This window comes from Argiope bruennichi, chromosome X2 (genome assembly GCF_947563725.1).
Source record: "Argiope bruennichi chromosome X2, qqArgBrue1.1, whole genome shotgun sequence".
Classification (NCBI taxonomy): Eukaryota; Metazoa; Arthropoda; class Arachnida; order Araneae; family Araneidae; genus Argiope; species Argiope bruennichi.
In genome coordinates this window covers 112,802,293-112,829,414 of record NC_079163.1, presented here as the reverse complement: position 1 = coordinate 112,829,414, position 27,122 = coordinate 112,802,293, and the positions used below count along the sequence as shown (strand labels likewise).

The 27,122-nt window shown below is 29.2% G+C and overlaps 1 protein-coding gene across 1 annotated transcript; it reads right to left on the bottom strand.

Moving 5' to 3' along the window:
- LOC129961095 (proton channel OtopLc-like) lies at nucleotides 1-27,122 on the bottom strand. The gene is made up of 7 exons (XM_056074915.1): nucleotides 26,979-27,122; nucleotides 12,814-12,977; nucleotides 9,838-9,961; nucleotides 8,213-8,405; nucleotides 4,530-4,684; nucleotides 2,365-2,611; nucleotides 1-1,137 (listed from the first exon to the last, which is right to left on the bottom strand). The coding sequence occupies exons 2-7, from the start codon at nucleotides 12,954-12,956 to the stop codon at nucleotides 194-196; spliced, it is 1,806 nt and encodes a 601-aa protein (XP_055930890.1). The 5' UTR covers nucleotides 12,957-12,977; nucleotides 26,979-27,122; the 3' UTR covers nucleotides 1-193.

Below are 27,122 nucleotides of genomic sequence, written 5' to 3'. Positions count from 1 at the left end.
ATTTTTGCTCAAAACTTTATTTACATTTCAGTTCATAAAAATAAATGCTAATATAATGCCTTACATGTGAGTGAATGAAAAGAATAAAAATATATTTCCTAACAAAAGCTACATTTTTTTAAGCTACGGAAAAACACTAAGATGAGAAAGTATGACAGCTTTAGCTGATAATTATTTCAGTACAAAAACCATTTCAGTTTTGTTTTACTCTGTATGACTTTCTCCAAGCTTCCATTAAAGCTACAGCAGAATGAAATCTGTAAAATATGACGAACGGTAAAACTATACGAGTTATGACCGGCCAAGCAATGTCGCCATAGAATTCCTGTTGCAATCCGCTTCGAAGTTGTTTTTGAGTGGTGAAAGATTCAAGAATCCAAAGAACGATATTGATAAAAACAAGGAAAATAACCACTTCTCGGCCTGGCTTCTCATCGATATTCAGAGGACTTAGACGCTTTTTTGCAACTTGGTGAATAAAAAGGGATTGAAGAAAGGCTTGAACCACCATCAGTGTTCCATCCAGAAACAACAAAAAGTTGGGCAGACGTCCCATTGAAACGCTCCCAGCTATCATGTTGCAAATACCATACACATAAACTGCCAGCATGCCGATTCTTTGAAGCAATTCTGATAGCCTTCTTTGTCTAGAAGTTTTACTCTTCATTTTTCGAATTTGAACGATCCCTAGGATGGTTGCCAAGGTAGATATACCAAATATTCCACACTCAAGGGCTCCGATCATGAAATGGACATTGAAATCTTTGTCTTGAGCAAGCACGAAAAACAAGATGATAGCAATAATTCCAGCAACAAGAATAAGTAAACCGAGAAACAATCCTCTTGTTGAGCCACCGCAATTCACTTCGTCGTGTTGATTCGGAGTTTTTCCATAAACAGAAACAGCTGCGAAACGTTGCATTTTTAAACGGTGAGAATGAAGGTTAGACCAGGTGATGTAGATAATTGCTGTTGCAACTAAGCAATATTGTACCAAAAAGGGATATAGGTAGGGCATCGCTTTTTCCCATATATCACCAATAGTAGAATTTTGCATACACAGATGGAACTCCATCAGACCTTCAGTCTCAGCGTGGTGGTCATATGATTCCCAGATGCAATGGCGTGCCACGGCAACTAAAATAGATGAAATATTTTGTTATGAAATAGCTTTTAGAACCGAAACTATGTTCGTAAGTAGATAATAAAGACCATTTTACACGTTTTTATTTAACACATTAATCGATATGTGAAGCAAATGTCGCAGTAATTATTCGTTCAAACTGTAATAATAACGCCTGCTTTACGTAAAATCTTTTTTCCATTGCAGATTAGCGGGATTCATTCTAGCCATATAAATGCTTAATAACCGGTAAACCATACTGAACAAAATAAGCTCATTGGACTTTATACGTTCATGACACTTTTTTCTTCCTTTTTTAATTAATGGCTTATCGCTATCTGCTGAGGTATTTGATAAAGAATTGCTGAATTTGGGTTCATATTCTTCCATAAAACCCTGAACTAAATTATCTTCATTGAATGGCTTATCATCTATTAATTTCTAGAAACGCAGCTTTTCAATTTTGTAAAAATTCATTTTTTTAAACATATATATTAATTTGTACGTTATGCAAAAAAATTGTATTATGAGCATTTTCAAATTATATTATTTTGTTCTCTGTTGTACTGCTAACTGAATGCAACTACGAAAAAACAAGAACAGACACGTTCGATTTTTGAATCGCGAATGCTTCCCTCGATCGCCTTAGTCATTTAAATCTAGAAGTCCGCGTGAGACACACTTGCTTCATGTTCAAAAATCATATTAATCAAATGATTATTGGCAAAAATAATTTTTTCAATACTTTTTATATCAATATTTTTATGATTTTGCATGTATAAAGAGTTATGTTTCCCGTGGCCCAGCAGACCCAAACAAATTTTGCAATTTGTGGTGATTATTATTTTAAATTAGCTTCAATTGATTAGCAAATCGATTTTTTACAAACTTCTTTATGTACTAAAGTTGTATATTCCCGACGATAATAAACTATTTTTAGATTTGTAGAATTGATTTATAAGTTAATAGATTTATTTTAATTAAATTTGGTTTCCATGTAAGAGAGTTCACCTGGTATTAGATGCTATTACTAGATTCCCCAATATTTATAACAGAATTATCAAATATTCAAATTTTAATTTGAACATTTTCATGCGCCAATTTTATTTCTGCATCTTCCTTTAATAAGGATTAAACAGCTAGAGTGAATATAATACTTTTTAATTGGAAATGTAAGTAAATCCCATGCATCGAATATTTTCCACCAAGAAAATACTGTTTGAACAAGAGAAAAATCTTACTATGAACTCTGTGGTGAGGCTTATGTCTGGCATGATCTTGGTGTTTAGTATCCGAATCAAGACTGTGTTTCGAGACATTAAATTTCGCATCTATCCATGGAATGCTGGAATTGTGCTTGTAGTGGATGGCATCCAGCCAATCTCTGGTGCTCTCCCATAACATTATTCGTATCCAAATGGCTAAATTTGTGGCAACTAAATGCATGAGAGCAAAATGGCGAAACCAGCGGAAAGAATTAACCATGTCCTGTAAAAATTAAAAAAAGAATATAACCAAAGGTTAATAATTTCAAATCATTCTTGAATATTAAGCAAAATATAAAGAATATGTGCATAAAGAAACCAGTGGGAGTAATTTTTTTTCTGCCATCGTTTTATGCTCCTCTGCATCCTCTGAACTTAAAGAAGGTGCTGGGATAGTGCAGGGAGAGAGGCATCAAACCAATAGTGTATTCTGTGTTTCGTGATATAATGAAGAAAACTGAGTATGCATTTTGGACGCCTTGTTTTCGCCGATTAGATCCGAAGTTTGACACGGATCTACAATTTTGGTCACAAAACCACATACCTTATTTCATTCTTAAGTTATCGCTTTCACATGTACGCGAATATACAGAGCACTAAATTCGCGTGTTTTTCCTCATTCGCACTCCTTTTGACTTATTTTGTCCAAAATTTACTAAACATTTACAATTTGCATGATAAATCTGTACATCAAATTTCATCCATTTAGATATTTGCATTTTTGAGTTACCAAGTTTACATGCAAATGGACATATGATCCCTTCTGCAGATTTAGTTCAAATTTTGATAGAAATTTACAAATTTGGTATTCAGACTACATATCAAATTTCATCGCTCTAGCTCAGTTTGATTTCGAGTTATCTTGTTCCCTGACTGACAAACAGACAAAAATCTAAAAGAGTGTTTTCCGAATTCTGAGAAGTGCGAAACATGGCTATTCATTAAAATATAATTTTGATTTATTATTATTATTATTATTTTACGATTACAGTACTTTCTCTTTGCATACTTCGTAGGTAAGAAAGTAAACACTTGGAGGAACTTTGAGATAAGATATATTTGTGAAATAATTGCGTTTACTATCAATTTTTTTTAAAAAATGTAATGCAATGGACTAATACTGTATCCTTATATAAAAATGTAATGTAATGGATTAATATTGTATCCTTATATAACTTTACTGTTAATTTTTTAAAAATATTACTATTTTAATATTTTAATGAAGATCGGTATGCATCATGAATTGGCAGTAATGGTCGATATACTGAAATGAGTGAAAAACAAATTGTCGTATCTAAATATTTCTGACGAAGAAAAATGTGAAAATATGTTTGTCATTGTTTTGTATAATTACTACCAGATATTGCAAAATTTTTGCAATTAATAATTATTAATTAATAGCAATATGATGATAAATAATTTAGAATAGGCTATAAAATGCATTTCCAACATTAACGATGAAACCTTTTTATTGGACAATTTGATTTGCTTAAATGTGATTTTTATATAATTTATCAAGTATCTTTATCTATGATTAATCAATCTTCATAAGAAAGTCCGCATGTGACAGAATGTTTACATAATCAATCGGCAGCATCAATCAGCTCATAATTTGCTTCGTATAAAAGAATTCTTAAGTTGTTGAGTTTTAATTCTTATACTTATTTTCATTTTTCATCTAAGTTATTTCTTCGTTTATCTTTATACAAGTATTTTGTAAATTTATGTATGTTTATACTGCCACTCTTTTTGACTGAAATTTCTCAATAAATATTCACATAGAATTTATACTTTCTACTTCCGAAGATTATACATGCCCTTCTTTAAGAATGAGTTATCTTCAATTGCATCTGAAGAACAGTACAGGCATAGTAATCTTTAAATTATTAAAATCAGTAAATATACGATACTCGTTGTTCATCAAATGTTTTTTTTTTCTTCCAAAACGTCGCTTAATGAGTATGTTAACCATTCTGAAAGGGTGAAAAAAAAAGATGTTTCTCAAACTTCATTTTTATTATAAATCATCCTTTAGTGACATTTCCCTCAATACACGTCACTAAAGAACAAGTAGATTCACCATTCTTAAAGGGTTTTAATAAAAAAATCAAGAACTGACTTTTTCTATTAATCATACTTACTTTCGTATTCATGAAAAGGAAATGCATTTGAATGAAACTGAAAAGACAACGTAGGACTGGTTGCATCATATTCAAATCATCCATACATTTTTTGGGTCCCGTGAAAATGGCAGCAACTTCAAGTCCGCTTGATATTAAGGTGCCCAATCCGAACACTGAAAATATAATGCTATGACTGAGGCATGGCATTTGTGCAATTTGAATACATTTTAAGCTATTTGAATTGACATGTTGGCAAAAGAAAGTATTGAAGTTAACATTTGAAATTAACTAAAAGGAATTACAACAATAGGTTGGTTACCCATTTATTACTAGGTAACCCCATAACCAGGTAATAAAAAAAATTAATATATGCCTTGTTGAGAATTCGAGATATGTGACCACAAAGTTACGCAGTTTGTTAATTTAACCATTATATCGTATGTGATATTCAAAGTAACTCACAACAATTATATCAACAGTTGTAGAGATTAGATATTTGATCACGAAGCGTAATTCCTAAGTTCGTAAGCGTATTGCGTAAGTTCCTAATATAACCACAACGCGATATGCGATAACAAAGTGATTCAGATATCCGGAACAACTTATTAACAAAATCACTAATTCAATAAGCAACAAACATTTTGCTTATTGCTGTGAGAAAGGATGGTTCACGGTCTGATGGGAGAGCTCCTGCATGAAGGACGACACATTGTATATTTCTCGAGCTATTGACTTATTTTATGAAATGTATCACTCCATCTTCAGAATCAATATGTAGTTTAAATTGTAAATTTTGCAACCAATTAATTCAGGTTTCGTAAGGAAAAAAATTGATTTCATTTTCTTCCCTTCTGTGCTTACATCTTTTTTATCTTCTTTTGTTCGCCTGTTAATGATTTTAAAGTTGTCCCAGATTTCTGAATTATCTTGTATTTCCTAATTTTGACTAAAAGGGACTGGAATCAATCGACTATTAATTTTTTTTTCTGAAACATAAATTTTTGGGTACATTTTTTTTTTCTATTTTCATTGAAATCTGTGAATTTGATAAATACTATGTATTATCAAATCTTTATTTTAACATTTGTTTCACATAATAAATTTGAAAAATGATTAAATTTGCACTGTTTATTACATTATGTTTGAGAAAAGGCTTATTCTAGAAAGCATTCAAATCGAAAACAAGAGAACAGGTTCAAAAGAGAAGTTTGATTCTATAAATCCCTCTTCCTTCCTTCCTCCAAATATTCGTCAAGGATGGAGACAGCTTCTTATTCTTGTAAAAAGGGACATAAATCCTAGCATTAAAATGTACTAACGAGAAAAAAATGATCATATATGAATATTGCTTTCAATTGCCTATCCAGGTAGTCCTATCGTAAATCATGTTCAGTTACCCATCTTAAATCATGCAGAGTAGAAGAAACTAGATCAGTTTTAATTTTTCTTATATTTCTCGAATATTTTGAAATTAGCTTAATAAAAAACTTCGTTTTTGAGAATGAGACATGTATGCATGCCAAACTGGAATTTCACTTTAGCAAACATAAATACATTTTATGAAACTACATAGGACCAAATTTCCCCAAAATTAGGGAGACTTGGCCCAAGGGGCTTGTTCTTTAAATGATTATTTAAAACAGCTTGTTTGTTTCTGGAATTGACCAAGGCCTGTTTGGATAGCCTTATTAGCGACAAACTACAAGAAAGTTGATTCCGGTCGTACTGAACTTCAGCCAGCAACGAAGTGACAGAAAAATGACAGAAGGTATCTATATCAACTCTTATTTTGCTAATCCTTTTTAGTAGTATCAAGGCTCCCTAACCATTTTTTCTATATAATCTAAAAATTAAACGACTTAGAATAAAGATATTGCACAGCATCATATACATATAATTGATCAGTACATAACATTGAACAGGAAACAAAGAATATTACTCAATTTTTTTTAAACATCAGAAAAAGGCTTCAATGTATGTTTCTGAACAATACATATATATAATAATTTCAGTTTATCCATGTTCATAATATTAATTATTTTCTAACCATTAAAATTCATAATTTGTTTTTACCTCTGAATTGAGCGCATTTCTACTTACCCATGCCTCTAAAAACTAATTTCTGTAAATTTAACTGTCGAAAGTGAAGTTACAATATCATGTGAAAACCACGCGCTTGAACCAAAATGACTAACTGTTCAACTAAATTTTGAATAATAGCTATTTGAAGCTATATAAACTCCAAATGAGTTCCCGCACCCTCTTTTTTGCCGCTTTGTCCCTTGCTGTGTGTTTCGCTTTAAAATTAATCTAAGTTTTCACAAAGAATTTTTTTAAACGATGCTAAAAATATCGAACCTTTGACGTAATTGCCATGGGGAAAAATATCATTTAAAGAATACGTTACCTGTTCCTTTTCAAGAAAATGCATGATGTATAAACCACAAAAATTGAAACAAACGAACTAATGAGTTTTGAGACTCTGCTTGCCTGTTGAATAACTGAATCTCCTATCCTTTATTTCAATTGAGAACATTAACTATTTGAACTGAAAATTTTTTTCTTTAGTACTTATTAAACCGAGAAGAAAATTTCTTCATCTGTATTGCCTTTTGCGTACTTCAGGTAATTGAAAAAAAATTATATCAAAATATTTGAGTTTAGTTTAATTAAGTTACCTCAAGGTTCCGTTCTGATGCAAAGTGAAAGTTATTTTCCATCGGCATTCGGAATTTTCAATTTCTTCATCGCACATGTGTTATATGTATAAGGTAGGGATTCTTACACTTTTTCAATCGTGACTATCAATTTTATAAAAAAACTTTACTCCCTATCATAAAAATATATTACCAAAAAAACTCCTGATTAAACAAATAATTCATAATAATTATAAATAAAATTCATTCAACATACATGGTATTCTAAAATCTCGAGATAAACGTTAAGGATGGTTGAATCATGCAACTTATATTTACTTACTTGTATTCACTTATATTTACGAAACAATCCGAATTATTGCGAATCAACAACTTATATTTACGAAACATGCATTCACAAGCGCAAAAAAATCGACCTTTAGAAGAGGTTTTTTTGTAAGTGAATTAAGAAAAAGAAACGAATATACTAGATAAAATGAGCAATGCAGATTTCCTTAAGTACAACAACACAATTGCTGAAATAACAACCATTGCGTGCAGCATGAGAGAAACAAAGAAAAATAGAATACAGTATAAATAGCAAAGATTTAATGTTCTTAAAATAAATGTTCAAATGACTTTCAGTTCAAAGAAATGTACACTTTCATGTTGTTTATGCAATTTGTTGTTGTCTTATTATAAAAAAAAATCCGAGTTTTATTCTTTATGTGATACAACCTTTTTTATTTAATTTATTAACAATAAACTCTCTGTAGTGGGCCTTTCCTTTTCGTGTAAGATTATCTACTGCAAATAATTGAATAACAATAGAACATGAACCGATTTGATGATTGATTTTGCTTTTATATTCCTTAACAATATACAAGGTTTTAAATCTAAACTGCCATTATTTTTGAATCAGCCTTTATTTTGTGAATAATTTCTAATGACTGAAATATTAATTTTTAAAACTTAATTTTGGGGTAAATGAAGTAAAATTAAGTCTAACAGAAACTACCACAAACTAAATAATAATTGAAAATACTCTTTCTAAAATAAACTTACCGACAGAGCCAATTCTTAAGTATATACTGATATCGGAGAAAAACAAGTTTTTCACGAACTTAGTGGAAAAAACTGCTCTGGCTCCGTTGTAACCACTTTCGGACCATCTGGGACATTTATTCATCAGCATATTCACATATGCTCCAAGAAAACAAATAATGCCTCCACCAACCAAATACGTAAAAAGATATCCCTGGAAAAAATAAAAACATTCAAGAATAATTAAGATTAAAAATTAATTTGTTTTGATTCATTACTAAACATAAATAGAATCTAAGATTTCAGTTTTTCCCCATCAAGGGAATATTAAAATATTATTACAAGTCTGTAATATCGTTTCCTCCGACGTCAGTTTCATAATTGAAAAAAGAAATTTACTTACATTTTTAACACATGCTGAATGAATGATTCAATGATTTCGGCTTTGGCGACGAATTTAGAGACAAAAATGAAGGTTTTTGAAAAGGAAAGAATTATAATTCTATGTTTAATAGGAACCGAAATCTGAAGATTCTTATAGAGAATTCCATCTGACGAAACGCACAGTTGGAAGACCATATAAGGTGAGGCGCTCACACCAAGTAATATTTCTCTTTTTGGAGTTGTGTTCGTTGAGAGAGCTGTCTAGCGGTGCTCTCCGAGTGCTATTACTATCTTGTAATAAGTCTTTGCGGTCTGTTTCTGTCGTTAGTTTCTACAAGTGAAGTGCTTGGCGTGTTCCCCAACTGCATTTTCTCATCTGTGTTTCGTGTTTTGTAGTGGAATAAATTAATTATTCCACTACAATGGATTTCATTCACGGACACCTATCATCAGTTTCAGTAACAGTATGAACTAAGCACCAAAGTAATATTGTTTCGAAAGAAAAGTTTTTATAATGAACCTTTGCAATCGTTTTTCTTTTTCATTCAATTTCCAATATGCTGGAGAATTGAAATTTTCGTACACATGTATGTCCTCGATGACAATACACTAGTCTTCACAATTTGAGAAGTTAATCAATTACTATAATTAAATTTAGGTTCTATGCGTGTAGTATCACTTGGTAGTGAATTTGAGAAAACTTCTTTTACAGATTTCATAACGTTTATAATAATGGTTTATAAATTAAATACTCTAAATATCTTACTATTTAATTAATTAAAATATTTTACTTTTTAGTAAACTTATAAAAATGCATTAAATTTTTTTTTTATTCACTGGCATTTTTTATCAAGCTTTTAAAAGGTTTAATTTATTATTTATTTTTCATTTCTGTTTTTTATGTTTCTTTTATTTTTTTCCCTTCTTTGTTGATACCTTTGATTTCGCAGTTTATTCACTACTTTTGTCGATTTATTTAATGAATTTGCACAGCAAAAACTTTCATTTATAGAATTTTATTATTAAATTAATAATTTTAAAAGTAACATTTAATGTTATTCACTCATTTATTTATTAGCTGAAAAGCAGCTTGTGATAAAAATAAAATTTTCCACTTTAGGAAAAATTTATGAGAAAAAGTTAGTGGCAGAGCAATAACAAAAAGTCGACATTAACAATAAACATAATTTAAAATGGTGTACATTTATGTTCCTATACTAATTGTATTGATAAGAATTAAAATTGTGGAGCTGAATACTTACATGGAAAAAGAAAACTGGCACTGGACCGTGCAGTAGCTCGGTGAAAACTAATATTGCGGCGACAACTAGGATTATTTGAGCATATAAACCGCTTAAGGCATGTAAAGTTGAATCGTTACTAGAACTGTAAACAAATAGAATGAAATAAGTGAAAGACTGTTTATAAACCCACAGAAATTATTCATTATACTAATATAACATTATGAATTTTTTTATTCACTGACATTTCAACAACGACTAACTATTCAACATTTACTGGCAAGTTTGTGCAAGTTTGCTAATTCATTTTAACTGTAGTCGTTTGTTGACATTTTAATTATATTCGTGCGTGTATGTATGAAAATTGTTGACATTAACAGGCCAAATATTCTATTTTTATAATACAAATATTATCATTTTCATTAATTTTCATCAGTAACTGAAATGGAAGTGAAGGCATAAATAACATTTTTTTTAAAGAAATGATTAAAAAAATCAATTATACAAATAAAAAGAGTGAATAAGCTGCTTTAACTTAGCATGATTTGTGTGTGGGGAGGGATTCAGTTTGGAGAGACTTTTGGTTCAAATCTAGAGCACTGAAATGATTACACTACCGAGCAGAAAACATTTGAAATATTTAAACAGAAAATAAAACTCTGATATTTCCAGAAAATGAAATTAAAAAATCGATGAAAAATAGCTCTAGTACTAAAGGGAATGGCGTAGGGGATAGGAAATGCCTTCATATTGCTTCAGATTTAGGCTGTCTGTTGTAGAATCTATATACGATACTTATCTATATTAGCCATTGCTGTGATGACAGAACATGATAACTTATTCACATCGAATACGTGATTGCAATTTGTGCTTTTCGTTGTACGCAAAGAAACCACCTTTGCAAGCATATTATGGATTTTTTTACTCTTTGTTTTTATTGGATGGATCTTGAACTATATATTATTGAATATTGTTTAGAATAGATTAAAACTTCAAATAACTGCACTTTTATAATTATTTTTCTGCATCCAATGCCCTTGTTGAACAGAGGTTTTAATGGAAGTTATGGATTACCACAATCTAAGTATTTGGTATCCCAAAGTAGGCGTTTGTGTTTCAGTGTTCGGTCTTTGTTCTTTCTTGGGTCTGACAAGAAAAGACATTTGACCTTTGAGCTACCAGTGATTATCAAATATTATTCCACACCCATCCGACGGAGATTTATCCAAATTTCTGCCGTAGATCTTGATTGCACCACATAGCAGAAAATTTCAGAAGTCTCTCATAAAGGAAAAGTATATCATTTCAAGAATAAAAAAAAGGAAGAAAGTTCTGAAAACGAATTTTAATGAGGACACACAAAAAAAATGAGAGATTAAGGTTTCAAAGCAGTCACAGTGTACTAGATCTCCCAAATTAAGAGATTCTAAAGCTTCCGTAAGATTGGCAAATTTAATTAATGGCGATGACGTTACAACAAAGTAAACTAAATAGCGCAACGATGGAATATATATTTGGAAATTCTAAATTTTTGGAAGACGTGAGTAGGGAAAAGAGATTAAGATATATTCATTGCAATATCAGGAATGCGCAAATTTGAAAATTTGCTTGCAAGTACATTCCATCTCTGCTAAATATGCATACAAAAAAATCCCATCTTTATTTCTTATTATAAGGTTAATTGTATTTTTTCCCTTGATCTCTAGTAAGTGTTATATGAAATTTCTTTTCTAACAGTATCTCGTATTATTTTCATAAAACAAAGTGATATCCCATAATCGCATCCTTTCTTCTATCTAGTAAATTCGGTTTACTAGAAACTGAGATCTGCATATTATTAGCTTGAAATTGGAACAACCTAACAGTTTCTGCTCATGTAATTAGCAAAATACGTTTCTGATTTTGATTTGTCATTTCAAACAGCAGTTCAAAATATTAAAAGAAAACCTTAAACAATAGGGGGGGGGGGGCGAATTTAAAAACTGACACGTGGAATAAATTAGATTATTCATTTCCATGGCTTTGAAAGAAGTACTGGAACTTGCTGCTAAAAAGGAAGTAATAAATAAAAATGATTCTGTAAAGGATTTTGAAATAGTTCTTGAATTATTTTGAATTTGAATCAACACTTCATTCATTTAATTCAACTCACTTCATTTCATTTTTATTCATTTTTTTAGATATTTTTCATTTTTTCGATTTCGATTTCATCCTGCTACAGAATTATGGAGGAATTTGAAATCTTAGGCTATTCAAACTAAAGTTGTAAATAAACAATAGCTGATACTGAGAGAGCCACACAAGATTTATTAGAAATTTTAGATTCAATAAAAGGAATTCAAAGGGAGAACACTTTATTTGCAAAATAGAAATTAAAGTTCAATATGAGGGGTGCTAGTAGTTCTATAGATGTCCAAATTGTAGTTGGTATTTTGCCAGGAATTTAATAGCAAATTTAATATAACTAAATTTGCTGAAAAGATGCTGTTTTAGATAATAAAAATCGTAGTCTTTTTTTATAAATACATCATTTTAGTTATGCCTGGGAAAAAAACTGTCCAATTGCTTTATGTTTTGAAAAGCCAGATAAGGGTGTCTATTCGCTAACTCGCAGTCAGTGTCTTCAAATTACATTTAAAACTGACTGCCAACGATATGCATTTTTCAAATCTTGGTAAAAATTTAAAATTTAAAAAAAAATCGAAATTATCCCCTATAAACAGTTCAGCAGTTTCTTTAATAATATGTATATAAAATTAAGTTATGATACCTTTAGCTCGCACATCCTTAACTTATGTCTAAAAGCATGTTCAAATTATATTTGTTTGAATAATTTTAGCAAATTTCTTTTACTAGAAAAGCGTTTTAAATGCTTTGAAACGAAATGATTTCAAACGATATATAAGCTTCAGAACATGCAATAGAATTCACTTTATTTTTGACTTAAAATTGCGTTTCAGTAATGTAAATTCAATTTTTCAAAATGGTAATTATTACCTGTCCGTTGACATATCCTTGACGCTGTTATCGTCGCCATCATGGTTGTTTTCGTAAGTCACCCTCGGATCCAAATTAAAGATATTATTCTGGTCATTCCTCGCATCGTTACCAGGTGTTAACTCTGTCTCTTGAGTGGCCATCGTTGGTACAGTTTTTCAGAACTATAAAATAAAAGATGAATACTGAATGTTTTGCATCATGTCTATATTTTTGAAAAAAAATAATTGTAAAATGTCTGTTTTTTTATTTTATAAAATTTGAGAAGTTCTATTTAAACAAATTTAACGAAACAATTTTAAAAAACCTAATACATAAAAATAACGTTTTAAAATTTTGAAACAAAGCAATAAAATTGAATGCAATTCTGACTTATTACACGCAGTTTTAAGTGTAATTGGCAGGTTTAATTTTAATGGCATAAGAAATTGAACTACAAGACAAGATACAATATTACAAGCAAATTTTCAACTTTAAATAAAAATTTTCGTTTAATCTAGAATAAACTTTAAAAAAAAACCATGTATTTACCAAGCAAATTATTTAAACGTTTTTTTAAGACTTGGATATTTCAATCTTTGACAGATTTATTAACAAACTAGTCTTTTAAAAACTAGTGATTCCAGTTTTGAAATTGATGATAAATAAAATCTTTCAGTAATGAAGAAAATGAATAATAAAAGCAATTTCATTAAAAACAGAATTTTAAAAAATTCTACATTTCAGTCCTCTAAATAAGACCCTTTTTTAATATTTTAATTATTTTCTACTTTTCAGTCTCTAATTTAATATACATTATTACAAATGTTATGAAATTTTCAAATAATTTATTTCACAACAACATGATGATGTAACTGGTATGGTATCAAAATTTAATAAATCGATTAACTGATAAAAATTACGGAATTAAAAAGTATATTGTCACCAAAAATACATATGTGTGCAAAATTTCAGAATGCCACCGTATCAAGAAATGAGTGAAAAATATATAAATTCAAATTAAATAAGTGTTAAAAAAAACTAAATAAATAGAAAGGAAAAAAATCATTTTATTTTAAAACAATTTAAAATAAGCCCAGAACCAAATAATTCCGTAAATAATTAAATTCTTCTTGCTATTAAAAATGCATTAATTCTTGAAAAATCATTAAAATGTTTGTGTAAATGCGTTTAAAGCTGCATCTTTTAATCATTGTTTATTTTAGAAATGTCTAGACGTTCATAATAAACTTTCTAAAGTTTAAAGTTCACTACAAATGACTTATTACGATTGGATTCAAGCATTTAAGCTTGCTCTTAATTGACAAATAATCTCTTTTTCGAATTTAAAAGTTGTTCTTTAATTTTTTTTAATTGGTACAACACAGCCATCGGAGCATACTGAAAAAACTAATTGTGTCGTCACTATCCGTTAATTGGCTCGATAATTTGAAGTAGCCACCGAAATGTGTTTTTGTGCTTTTTCATTTTTTTTAATGCCTCGTAAAGAAATTTTTAAAAAAAAGGGGAATTAACTCTGGATCCAATCGCTGGTCTCTCCATAGATTTGGAGTGTATTTTCACAAGCGATGCGTTTGCAGAAAAAAGTGTTTACTGTATTACTAATTACTAGTCTTTAGAATCACTAGATTACTAATTGCATTTTGATAAATGCAATTAGCCGAAATCTGTCAACCGATAAGCCGATATCTGTCAACCTATTGTGAAATATAAAAAGAATTGAAATATCTCTAATGATGATATCTGTTCATCATGGCTATATTAAAAAACAAGACATAATACATCAATGCAAACGAAGTCTATCAGTATTCAAGGTCATAAACTCTCTAAGAATTTATTAGAATTGCATTCTTCTGGACATTTTACTTCTTTAAAATTAATTCACATTACATTAAGATGACATCATTGTATGAGCATGTAATCATAAACTTTTCCAGATAGGTTTTCTCTTATTGTATAAATGGTAAATTTTAATATCCCTAAATTCTGGAAAGGCAAATCACTTTGAATAATCTTAATTCAAATTAATTCATTATTCATGGAAAAAATATTTTAGGATCAGTTTTCCTCCCAGAGAATAAGTAATAATCTTTAACTCTCGAATTTGTATAAGGCAAATTACTTCTGATGATTTCATGAATAGATTGATGTTATTCAAATAGAAACATCTGATTTGAGATAAATGTATACCTTCCCTTAAGAATTAACCTTGAATAATTCCCACATACTCCCATGCTTCACTTAATTCGTACTTCAAATGCTCAAGCTTATTTACCCTCATGCCCCTAAAATTAAGAATAAAGTCATCTAAATAATTCCCTGTTGTAATCATATGTTGCGTATAAAAAAGGCCACGAGCTGCAAAAAGGATGACGAGCATTGCTGAGCTGTCGTACCGTCCCTTCTAATAAAGACAAATTCCATTTAATTTCTGAATCGCAATTGCCAAATGTTCTGCCCGGTTGAAATGGTGCAGGGAAATGATGAAAATGGAGATTTGATCATATCCCTAAGATAGATGGACAATTAACGGAAGATGTTAAAATGACAATTCTGTGGGGTGATTTCCCCAAAGAAAGTGATTTGATCAAATCCCTCAACTGTTTTAATGAAAAGATGAAAAAACAAGTCAGGACTCGGCCATCTCTATGTTTTGCACCGCATTTGTAAATATCCAGTGCGCGCAATGTGTGAGAGTACAGTAGAAGAAGATGGACATGGATAAAAAAATTTATGCTATTTATGCCAAAAAGAAGAGAGCATTAAAGATTTAGAGAATATGGAAAATGCTGCAAAACACTTGTAAAGTTCATCTGAAAAAATGAAATAAGCCTCTTTGAAGAAATTTAAATACGTGTCTGTGGATTCCACTGTTTTGGTTGATGCACCTAAGGTTGATAGAGGGCCATAAAACGGAAATAACATTGTGGGGATCATATTAGATATAAAAAGTGATTTGAACCAAATTGGTTACCTCGGTTGGAATTATAAAAGATTGGCTACTTAGAAACGCTCTTCAAAAAGCTACTAAAACATTTACCGAAATAGTTCCATGGACTAACCTAAGTCTGTGAACAATTTTAATATAATGTAAAACAAAAGGACGTGCCTGTCAAAAAAGTAACATACTTTGTTGATTTGTGGCATCTTGAGTTACAACGTTTTTTAATAAAAATGAATGAATGAATAAATGAATGAACATCATTATTTATCAATTACATCCACTAAAAAACTTTAAAATTTCTATAAAAATATCCTCTTTGTTTTCAAAAATGTCAGCTTAAGTGCCAATTTCTTTTCTTAATTTTCGAATAAATAATTTCTATTTCAATGACTATTGTTGTATTACCTACTCTACATTTAAAAATGCATTGTTTACTAAATAAATACTTTTAATATCTGACCAATATTATTTCATCTTTTCACTGAAACAGTTAAGAGATTTGATCGAATCTCCATGTTTATCATCTCCCTGTGACAGAAATATCCAATAAAATTTTAACAACGATTACAACGCCATTAGGATAAATTGTTCTATTATTTTTCTATTTAGGTGGAATTTATTTCCTTAAGAATAAAGCGATCCAGATAATTCCCTGTCGCAATCATATGCTGCGTATAAAAAATAATCACGAGCTGCACAAGGGATGACGAGCATTGCTGAGCCATCGTGCCGCTCCTTCAAATAAAGACTATGTTTCATTTAATTTCCGAATCGCAATTGTCATGATTTCCTGCCCAACGGAAAGATCCATTGAAAACTTAAACAATGATTCCTACAGCATTAGGACAAAATGTCCTGTTCGTGTTACGTTCAGTATCTTATGGTTTATGCCAATAGAAAAATCTCTAATGATGATATCTGTTCATCATGGCTATATTAAAAAACAAGACATAATACATCAATGCAAACGAAGTCTATCAGTATTCAAGGTCATAAACTCTCTAAGAATTTATTAGAATTGCATTCTTCTGGACATTTTACTTCTTTAAAATTAATTCACATTACATTAAGATGACATCATTGTATGAGCATGTAATCATAAACTTTTCCAGATAGGTTTTCTCTTATTGTATAAATGGTAAATTTTAATATCCCTAAATTCTAAAAAGGCAAATCACTTTGAATAATCTTAATTCAAATTAATTCATTATTCATGGAAAAAATATTTTAGGATCAGTTTTCCTCCCAGAGAATAAGTAATAATCTTTAACTCTCGAATTTGTATAAGGCAAATTACTTCTGATGATTTCATGAATAGATTGATGTTATTCAAATAGAAACATCTGATTTGAGATAAATGTATACCTTCCCTTAAGAATTAACCTTGAATAATTCCCACATACTCCCATGCTTCACTTAATTCGTACTTCAAATGCTCAAGCTTATTTACCCTCATGCCCCTAAAATTAAGAATAAAGTCATCTAAATAATTCCCTGTTGTAATCATATGTTGCGTATAAAAAAGGCCACGAGCTGCAAAAAGGATGACGAGCATTGCTGAGCTGTCGTACCGTTCCTTCTAATAAAGACAAATTCCATTTAATTTCTGAATCGCAATTGCCAAATGTTCTGCCCGGTTGAAATGGTGCAGGGAAATGATGAAAATGGAGATTTGATCATATCCCTAAGATAGATGGACAATTAACGGAAGATGTTAAAATGACAATTCTGTGGGGTGATTTCCCCAAAGAAAGTGATTTGATCAAATCCCTCAACTGTTTTAATGAAAAGATGAAAAAACAAGTCAGGACTCGGCCATCTCTATGTTTTGCACCGCATTTGTAAATATCCAGTGCGCGCAATGTGTGAGAGTACAGTAGAAGAAGATGGACATGGATAAAAAAATTTATGCTATTTATGCCAAAAAGAAGAGAGCATTAAAGATTTAGAGAATATGGAAAATGCTGCAAAACACTTGTAAAGTTCATCTGAAAAAATGAAATAAGCCTCTTTGAAGAAATTTAAATACGTGTCTGTGGATTCCACTGTTTTGGTTGATGCACCTAAGGTTGATAGAGGGCCATAAAACGGAAATAACATTGTGGGGATCATATTAGATATAAAAAGTGATTTGAACCAAATTGGTTACCTCGGTTGGAATTATAAAAGATTGGCTACTTAGAAACGCTCTTCAAAAAGCTACTAAAACATTTACCGAAATAGTTCCATGGACTAACCTAAGTCTGTGAACAATTTTAATATAATGTAAAACAAAAGGACGTGCCTGTCAAAAAAGTAACATACTTTGTTGATTTGTGGCATCTTGAGTTACAACGTTTTTTAATAAAAATGAATGAATGAATAAATGAATGAACATCATTATTTATCAATTACATCCACTAAAAAACTTTAAAATTTCTATAAAAATATCCTCTTTGTTTTCAAAAATGTCAGCTTAAGTGCCAATTTCTTTTCTTAATTTTCGAATAAATAATTTCTATTTCAATGACTATTGTTGTATTACCTACTCTACATTTAAAAATGCATTGTTTACTAAATAAATACTTTTAATATCTGACCAATATTATTTCATCTTTTCACTGAAACAGTTAAGAGATTTGATCGAATCTCCATGTTTATCATCTCCCTGTGACAGAAATATCCAATAAAATTTTAACAACGATTACAACGCCATTAGGATAAATTGTTCTATTATTTTTCTATTTAGGTGGAATTTATTTCCTTAAGAATAAAGCGATCCAGATAATTCCCTGTCGCAATCATATGCTGCGTATAAAAAATAATCACGAGCTGCACAAGGGATGACGAGCATTGCTGAGCCATCGTGCCGCTCCTTCAAATAAAGACTATGTTTCATTTAATTTCCGAATCGCAATTGTCATGATTTCCTGCCCAACGGAAAGATCCATTGAAAACTTAAACAATGATTCCTACAGCATTAGGACAAAATGTCCTGTTCGTGTTACGTTCAGTATCTTATGGTTTATGCCAATAGAAAATATTTTTACTTTCAGCTTTGAAAACAACAACTTCTTATTTCTATTCATGCCTTCTTGATATTTATTTTAATCATTTTTCATGTATGCTTTTAATATTTAAAACTGGCTTCGGCTTTTGAAGCTTCTTTAGAAATATGAAAAATTTTTATGTAAACTTTTATTTAACTTCATATTTGTAAAAAAATCATTTTTAATCAATATTTCCCCTCATATTCTAGAATGTTTGCATTTCGTATACTTGTGAATTCTACGTGAGAATATAGTATGTTAAAATTTTCAGAGTTACATTTTCATTTGATAGAGAATTCAATTCAATTCAATTTTATTTCCATACAGATTATATTACTTTAACTGGATAGTTGATTCAGAACTCCATTATGCATTTAATACTGAATTATAAATTAAAGAATAAAAATATGAAATATTTTGAACTCAAAATCTACCTTTAAATGCATTAATAAAAAGCGAATTTTTTAAAACCTTTATTTTTTTTATTTCACGTCACAAATATTTTTCTAGTTTTACTAAAATTCAGAAACGGAATTTTTTTAAAAAAAATTAATATTCTATCACAAAAGGAATGCATTCATCTTCCTTTCTCTCATTAAATTTCATGTAAAATAATAAAAAGCTGAGCAGCTCTTGGGATTTTTCTGGTACCTTTCAACTTATAACCAGTTAAGAATATATTTATCTCTATCTATTATCCCTTATAATAATATTTTTAATGGTGCTGTTTTCCAGAAATCCAAATTTCATGGGAAAAAATATATTTAAAACATAAGTTAAAGCCTTACAGCCGGTATTATTTTATTGCTCTCATAACTTAAAGCGTTTTACAGTAATTATAACCAGGATAAAAGAGTAAAAGGGAAAACAATTGAAGAATTAAGCACAGAAGAATTAATAAAACGTCCGCTTATTAATCAATTATTAATAAAAACATTTTAAAAATTCATATTGTTTTTGTTTCAAAACAGTAAACATTATTTGAATAGATTTAGTCAAAGACTGACCGATTTCGTTTTTGGATATTTTAATTCCTCCTTTGATTAAATCTTATGAAATTCTTTCAAAATAAACAAAATCCAAAATTTGAACTGAATTACTGTATTTCATCATAACGGCAACATACAAAAGTATCTCTGAACTGCTACTCCCATTTAATTTTCAATGATGGTTTGTAAATTAGTGAACTATCGCCAACAATTAACATGAAAAAAAAACCCATCTTCTCGCAAACATAATTTATTCATAAAGACTCCCCACGTGATCAGCGACTCGGTCAAGAGACAGTGGCGTCATAATTAATTTTCTCTTTAGGTTCCTACTGTGGCTTTTTTTTTGGCTTCCTTTTCTTTTTTTTTTTAACATTCTATTAAACTTGATTTGTTTATTAAGAAGGAACTTCGTTATTGAATTTTTATTCATTTCTTTATGTGCTAGAGTTTTGAAATTTTGCCAATTGGTATGTTCCCAATGACAATGCAGTATGTGAATGTCTTTAGAACTGAATTATTTATTAATCGATTCCTTTTACTTAAAGCTTGATTTAAAGTAGAAATGTCATTTGGTATTGAATTTAAGAAAAAAATTAAATACAATTCTTTATAATATTGATAATAATGAATTATAAAATATATTAAAATTAAAAAGTAATAAAAATAAAAAAAAAATGTCTTATTAATATTCTGAATAAAAGAAAAAAAAATTTTTATCAAAAATATAGACATGAAAACAAAATCACAAAAATGTGATATGCTGGAAAAAAAGTTATAAGGAAAATATTAATTCTTCTGTTATTCTTCAGAATTAATTTCTTATGAATATCATCATAAACATTCTGTAAAAATCAAAAGTATTAAAAATTATTAAGATTCTCATTTACTGAGATTATTTTTATAATGCCTCACGGTTTTAAGATTGACGCTTTATTTAAAGATACGCTTTGATAATATATAGTATTACAACATTCAATATATTATAAAATTGTGCTTTCAAAATGATTTTGCTCTTTTAATATAGAAAACAGAATTTTCTTTTTATTGCGACAACAGAGTTGCCCTCCGTGAATTTATTATGTCAGCGCATATTTTTCTCCTGGTTAACAAACATTTAATATTTGCATTAAATTTTGCAATTCTATATAGTTCAGAAGTAAACAAAAAAGGCCTAAACAATTATCGTTAAAATCAAAACTACAGTAAACCCGTTTCGGGATTAAAAACGCTTTGGGGTTTTTCAAATTCGTTCGCAAATGACCATAACAACAGTTTATAAAATTAGAAAGCTGATGACAGAATTCGAGGGTGTGGATTTTAAAACATTGCACAACGGAACAAAAGACAAACAGTATCTAGCCTTCAATGTACGTGATAGTTAATCAGGAAGTTTTCCTAACGGCATACCACGCGGAAGATGTCAAAAGAAGAGCTGAAAAATAAAAACTTCTTGAAATTGAATCAACCTTCAAACGGCACGCCTACGCGGAAATAAACGACAGTTAAACTCATCTACTTAATTCGGAATTGACTCTACGGTCTCAAAGAAAAAGAAAATAACTCATTTTTTTTTCAAGTTCTTCATTCTTAGTTGTAGTAATTCAAGATTTTTTTATTCCCAAGATATTGCAATGAGAAAAACATTACTAGAATACTTGAAGTTTATCCGTTTTGTGAAACTGCATTTCAAATTACGTCGATATCTGTTACATTTCACTTTAACGATAAAATACAAGGTCGAAATCTTGTGATTTTAGTAACAATTGCATGTATATGGCAGATCTTTATTTATGAATGCCATTATAAACTCAATATTTTCAGCACAATAATTCCAATACAAACTGTAACTAATGAACTAATAACGGACTGACTTAGTAGTAACTGACTAAATGAAGTTCGGCATATTATGGTAGTTTTCTTTTAAGGGCATATACAGTAGGGTGGAATGAAAAAATCAGTTTTTGGTTTTTAATTTGTAATAGTGCGGAAAAGTTGCCTTTTGGTGTAGATAAAATAAATTATAAATGTGAAAAATATTGGAGTAGGTCTTGAGGGTCCGCAAGGACGTAAAGTTTCAAAAAATTGAAATTTTGATACATTTTAAAGTTTTTTTACAAAACAATCAACTTTCGATTTTTAATTTGTAATAGCGAAGAAAAGTTACCTTTTGATATAAATAAGATAAATTAAAAACATGAAAAATATTGGAGGACGTTTAAGTTCGTAAAAACACACTTTTTGCAACTTTTTAAGGATATTTGAATGCCTCTATTATGAAATAAAAAGCTTGTTATTGAAGTAAGGTAGAAATTTATCTAGGCCCGGTGACAAGACAGGCCTGGTTTTAAATCGGTAGCTTTGCCGAGTTCAGTTGAGTTGACATCTCTGGTCCCTCTATTGTGTAACTGATTAATGTAACCGACACGTTAGTTTGTGCTCTTAAGTGCTTTTCTGTGAGTAAAAATGGCTCATTCTAAATTAGTGAAGACAAGACAAATCTCGGAGGGCACTTTTTCGGCACTTTCAGATAATATAATATTGCAACCAAAATTTTAAAAATTGTCTTTGAACCTAAAAGGCAACTTTTCGGCGCTATTACCAAACTAAAATCTAAAAAAAAAAAAAAAAAAAAAAAAGTCATTTTCTTTCCACCCTCATATATATAGCCTTTTCATATTCATACCCATAATTGGAGTAGTTCTGCAATAAAGAACCAACTGCAATTGCTCATTTTGAGATGTAATTTTCTCAAAGTATTTCGAAATGATTCAAACGCAATTTTTTCATAAAACTAATTATAGGATTAGAAGAAATATCTTGTAAAATTTATGAAATTAGTTCAGTTTTAAGGGGTTAAGTTTAAAAGGGTTGATTTAAAATCCACAAAATGTTTGGTTTCTGATATCATAATTGATTCCACTTCTAAGTCTCGGTTAATAACTAGCAATTTATTTGTCTACAGTTCATGCAATTACCCAAATGCAGCGCTGGGCTTTCACTGTTACTTTGAAAGTGGAAGGAATGAACAGTTATAAAAACTATCGAAAAAAGAGTGGAAACTTTCGTGTGTAGGTTTTTCATAATGGTATTTAGCAAAAATATCAGATAATTCATGGATAATCAATCCAGAAGCAATTGAGGTTTCTACTTTTTGTCCTCCTTCTCTGGTTTTTTTTCCCTCGCAGATAGCTTAGCGGGTTGAATAGTTAAAGGAAATTTGGATCTCCAATTCGATAATCGAAAGTTTGTATAAGAGTCTCTATTCCTCTAAATATCCATAGTGTAATTGCTTTACGTTAGAACTCATTGTGGATCAAATATTCTTATTTCGTCCTAATGTAAATATCCTGGAAACGATAAATTAGTCCTCTGACCACAGTTCTGAATGAAGAAGAAACCCAAAATAATCCGTTCAGTTTTTAAATGAGATGCTGTACTGAAAAACCAATCACAATAGACTATCTTAATGACCTTGATAAAAATACCTTGAGCATTAAACATAAACGTAATATCTCAACTCAAGCTCCTTACATAGAAGGCTATGATATCATTTTAGATCATGTGCAAAGAGCTTACGGCTGATAAAAATAAATTGTCTAATGGCAAGTGAATATGCAAAATCTTTCAATAAAAACAAGCAAAAACATTCCAGAATTTTTATTTCAATCATTTCCGTGACGTTTGTCTTACAAATCAATTAGATATTTGATCTGCTAAATTATCAGATTAAGACTGAAATGAAAAAAGAATATTATAAATAATAGTCTTTTCAGAATAAATGTATTTTTCATTATTTTTTTAACTAAGAGTAAAATTAAACTAAAGTCTAACCTGAAAGTCTTTGACATACGATTTCTTTGAATATTTATTTAACATAAAAAAAATTCGAAATTGATTTTAAAAGCTTAGCAACCAAATGATATGTATTTTTTGTCCTCGTCTTAATTTTTATCAAGCAGAGGTATATTTTTTTCAAATATAATAAAATATAGTATCTCAGCCGTAAACAAAATGAAAGTACTTTTATTATGAAATAATTTGTTTTCAGTAGTGAAACGGGACAACTTCCAAGTTCCTTATAATATAGTAATGAGGCATAAATAATGAGAAGATAGAACCTTCATTCAGATCAATAATACTTTGTCTTACTTTTATTTAAATGATAAAGTCTTTTAGTATTTAATAAAAAGGATTTTTCTATAATAATAATTGCTTAAAAAATTTCGTTCGATTAAGTTCTCATATATTCATGAAAAAATCTTCAAAATAGACGGCTTATCGTCATTGTTATATCAAAATAGCATATATAAAATTTTCCAAAACATTTTCTTTATATAAAACACTTGTATGGGTTAGTTACATCTACAACATTATTAAATGTGATATGCGATTGTTATATGTTTATCATAAAATTCGGTATGCTGCTAGTGTTTTTTGACTCATGACATTTTAATATAACAGCAAGATTACAAAAACTTATTCCCTATTTTTTTCCCTTAAAGAATGAATGAAATTCTAGTTATACATTAATTACGATCGCATTACCACAATTAGAATAAATTATTGCCATAATACACGCCTAAAAAAGTTAAAACATTACATTTTAAATTACTCTTGGAATGTATCTAGTCAACTTCATGCAATAAAATTTATATAAAAAAACTTTCTTTATAAAGCTGAAATTTATTTAAGTATACATATGATTTATCAATTTATTCAGTATCATATTTTATCACCATATGAAGCAGAAAGATAATATAAATTCTATCAGTGATGAAACTACTAATTAAAAACATTAATTGTTGAGATTTAATGATGTATGTTTCAGAGACATACTAGAAAGCTTTTTTTTCTGGTTTAAAATTTCTTTTAGGCTTTATCCCAGAAGTTGGATTGAAGTTTGGATTTGTTCGCGAAAAATTTGCGAAATAGAAACTTCTATGAATAAAAAAGGAAAAAATTTATAATTTTCAAAATTTATATATGATAGAAAATTGCAGATTTAAATTTTAAGAAAGGGTTTAAAATCCATGTAAATTTTAGTTGCTACAAATTTTTAAAATAATTTATTCGCCAAAATAAAATCATTTTGTCAGTGATATAATTATTTCCTTCTATTCTTAACGCCATTTCAGACACACACCGTGTTAAATAAAAAATTTCAGAAATTCTGAATAATAATACAGTATGTAGTTAACTTTAAATATCCGAAGAAAAGTTCCTAAAAATGAAAAAAAAATAGGTGAATATAAAACAGTGTTTTTAGAAAGGGACTTCTTAAACTACTATTCTAATCCCAAATGGGGCCGGTGTATTGATTTTGATGACACGAAAAGGCTGAAAGCATAAACATTTATCATAGTTCTGCATTCTTGCTGAATATAAATAATTTAAAATATTTTTATTTCAAATACATTTATAAAATGCCAATAATATATTTATTTATCGAAATTTTTGAAGCTCACAGTTATTTATTACTGCTGCTCTAGATCATTTGCTTTTATGTACTCTAATAGTCCAGACTAATTTGTTGTACTTAAAATAATTCACTTAAATTTCTAACAACCCAAAAGAGATCGTGATCGAAAAAAATTTAAGAGGCTTTGTTTTAAATAAATTGTTGACACCAATCTCAGTATGATTAATCAATTAAATTCGCATCTAATATCTTTTTATGAAATCGATGTCTTTTTACGTTAAAATGAATACAAATTAATTATAAAAGTTAAATTTGTAGTAAACTACTCAATATGTACGTAAAAATTGAAATAAAATGTTGATTAAAAAGGTTTCTAAAATTCTGCCACTCTTGTTGATTGAAACTGAAAATAATTTCAATAAAAGTATTATCGAAAACGCGAAAGACGGGTTAAGCAAAATTTTGCTAGTTTTCAAAATTATAATTTTTATTTTCAATCATTTTTCATAACTATTTTACTCCGAAACATAAACATGGTTTTTATCATTAAAAATGTAGATGTTAAAATTGGACGCATTTCGCGATTTTGTCAACAAGTTGGGATAAAAATAGTAAATTTTAGTAAAGATAAAAAATACAAAGATTCGCGAATTTTTTTTAAAGCCCTTGTTGCCCCCTATTGAAAAATAAAATAATTCAGAAAGAAAATTGGAGCGCAGTTAAGTGCACCAGTCAACTAGCTTCTAATTAGGATCCTATACATAAACAAATTAATTTAGTCTAGAAATCTGCATACAAAATATTGTCTGAAAAAAACAACCCTAACCCCGTAATTAGCATCGTTATTTTCCAAGCAGAATATAAACGTAGCAGAAAGAAATAAAATAAAGCGAAGCGGCATGTCTAGATGCATCATGACAGTAAATTGGTGGAATAAATGTTCGCAGTTATTGATTATATTTTTTCAAAGGAAAAAAAATAAGTTTAAAATCACGATTTGCTTATGTTTTATTGGCACAAAAACCATTTTTTCCCCCTTACAGAACTAAATCAAAGAATAAAAAGTTAATTGTAATTATACAATAAAATCTAAGTTTAAGTTTCACAAATTATAAACAACAGTATAGTACAACTAATTAATGATTTTCAATTGGTTTTTGTGGAAATTTCGTGAATTTAAATTTTTTGAAAAATGAGAGAAAAATTAAAGAAAAATCTTACTAAAATGCAAATTTTAAAATCTTTAAATAAAGCAAATTGGTTAAGAAATCACTTTCTGGCAATATTTTTAGTACTTAAAAATTTCTAATATTCTCTAATTAATATTAAATTTTAATATTACTTATTTTATTATGGTAGACAGAATTTGTCGAAATAGTTAATGATTGTTGCCTTTATAATAATTGAGCTGGATTAAATCAACTTGGCTAGCCTAGGTAGCAATATTCCTTGTCCCTTTTTTCGCAACAATTATTCTATTTCTGCAATTTTAAGCAAAGAAAAAAAAGTGGTAAATCTCAATATAACAAGAAAATGTTGATAATTTCAAATATATGCAAGATCAAATCAAAACTTTTATTATTTTTTCAATATTATATATCAATATAATAACAATATTAATTAATTAATAATAGTCGTCTATTAATCACTTAGTGACTTTTTATGTGAAAGAAAATCTCTGTCTTACTTAAAATTCTAACATAAGATATTTTTGTTAAATAAGATTTAAAAGATATTCAGTTTCTCTTTATATATATCTATTGTGAAAAAAATATATTTACCATGGAAAACGAAGTTTAAACTCTTCGTCTTAAGAAGTACACAACCTAAGAACTAACAGCTAGCGAAGGATAAGCATTGTAATGGTGGAAAAAAATATGACGACTTTCAAGTGACTTTTATAAAATTGCCCCACAGTCACGTGA

Excerpts from the sequence above, each read along its gene's own strand:
- LOC129961095 (XM_056074915.1), bottom strand. The coding sequence starts at position 12,956 with ATGGCCACTCAAGAGACAGAGTTAACACCTGGTAACGATGCGAGGAAT. Across the intron at positions 4,685-8,212 it reads CTTAAGAATTGGCTCTGTCG|TGTTCGGATTGGGCACCTTA; the intron begins GTAAGTTTATTT and ends TTATATTTTCAG. Across the intron at positions 1,138-2,364 it reads GCCTCACCACAGAGTTCATA|TTGCCGTGGCACGCCATTGC; the intron begins GTAAGATTTTTC and ends CATCTATTTTAG.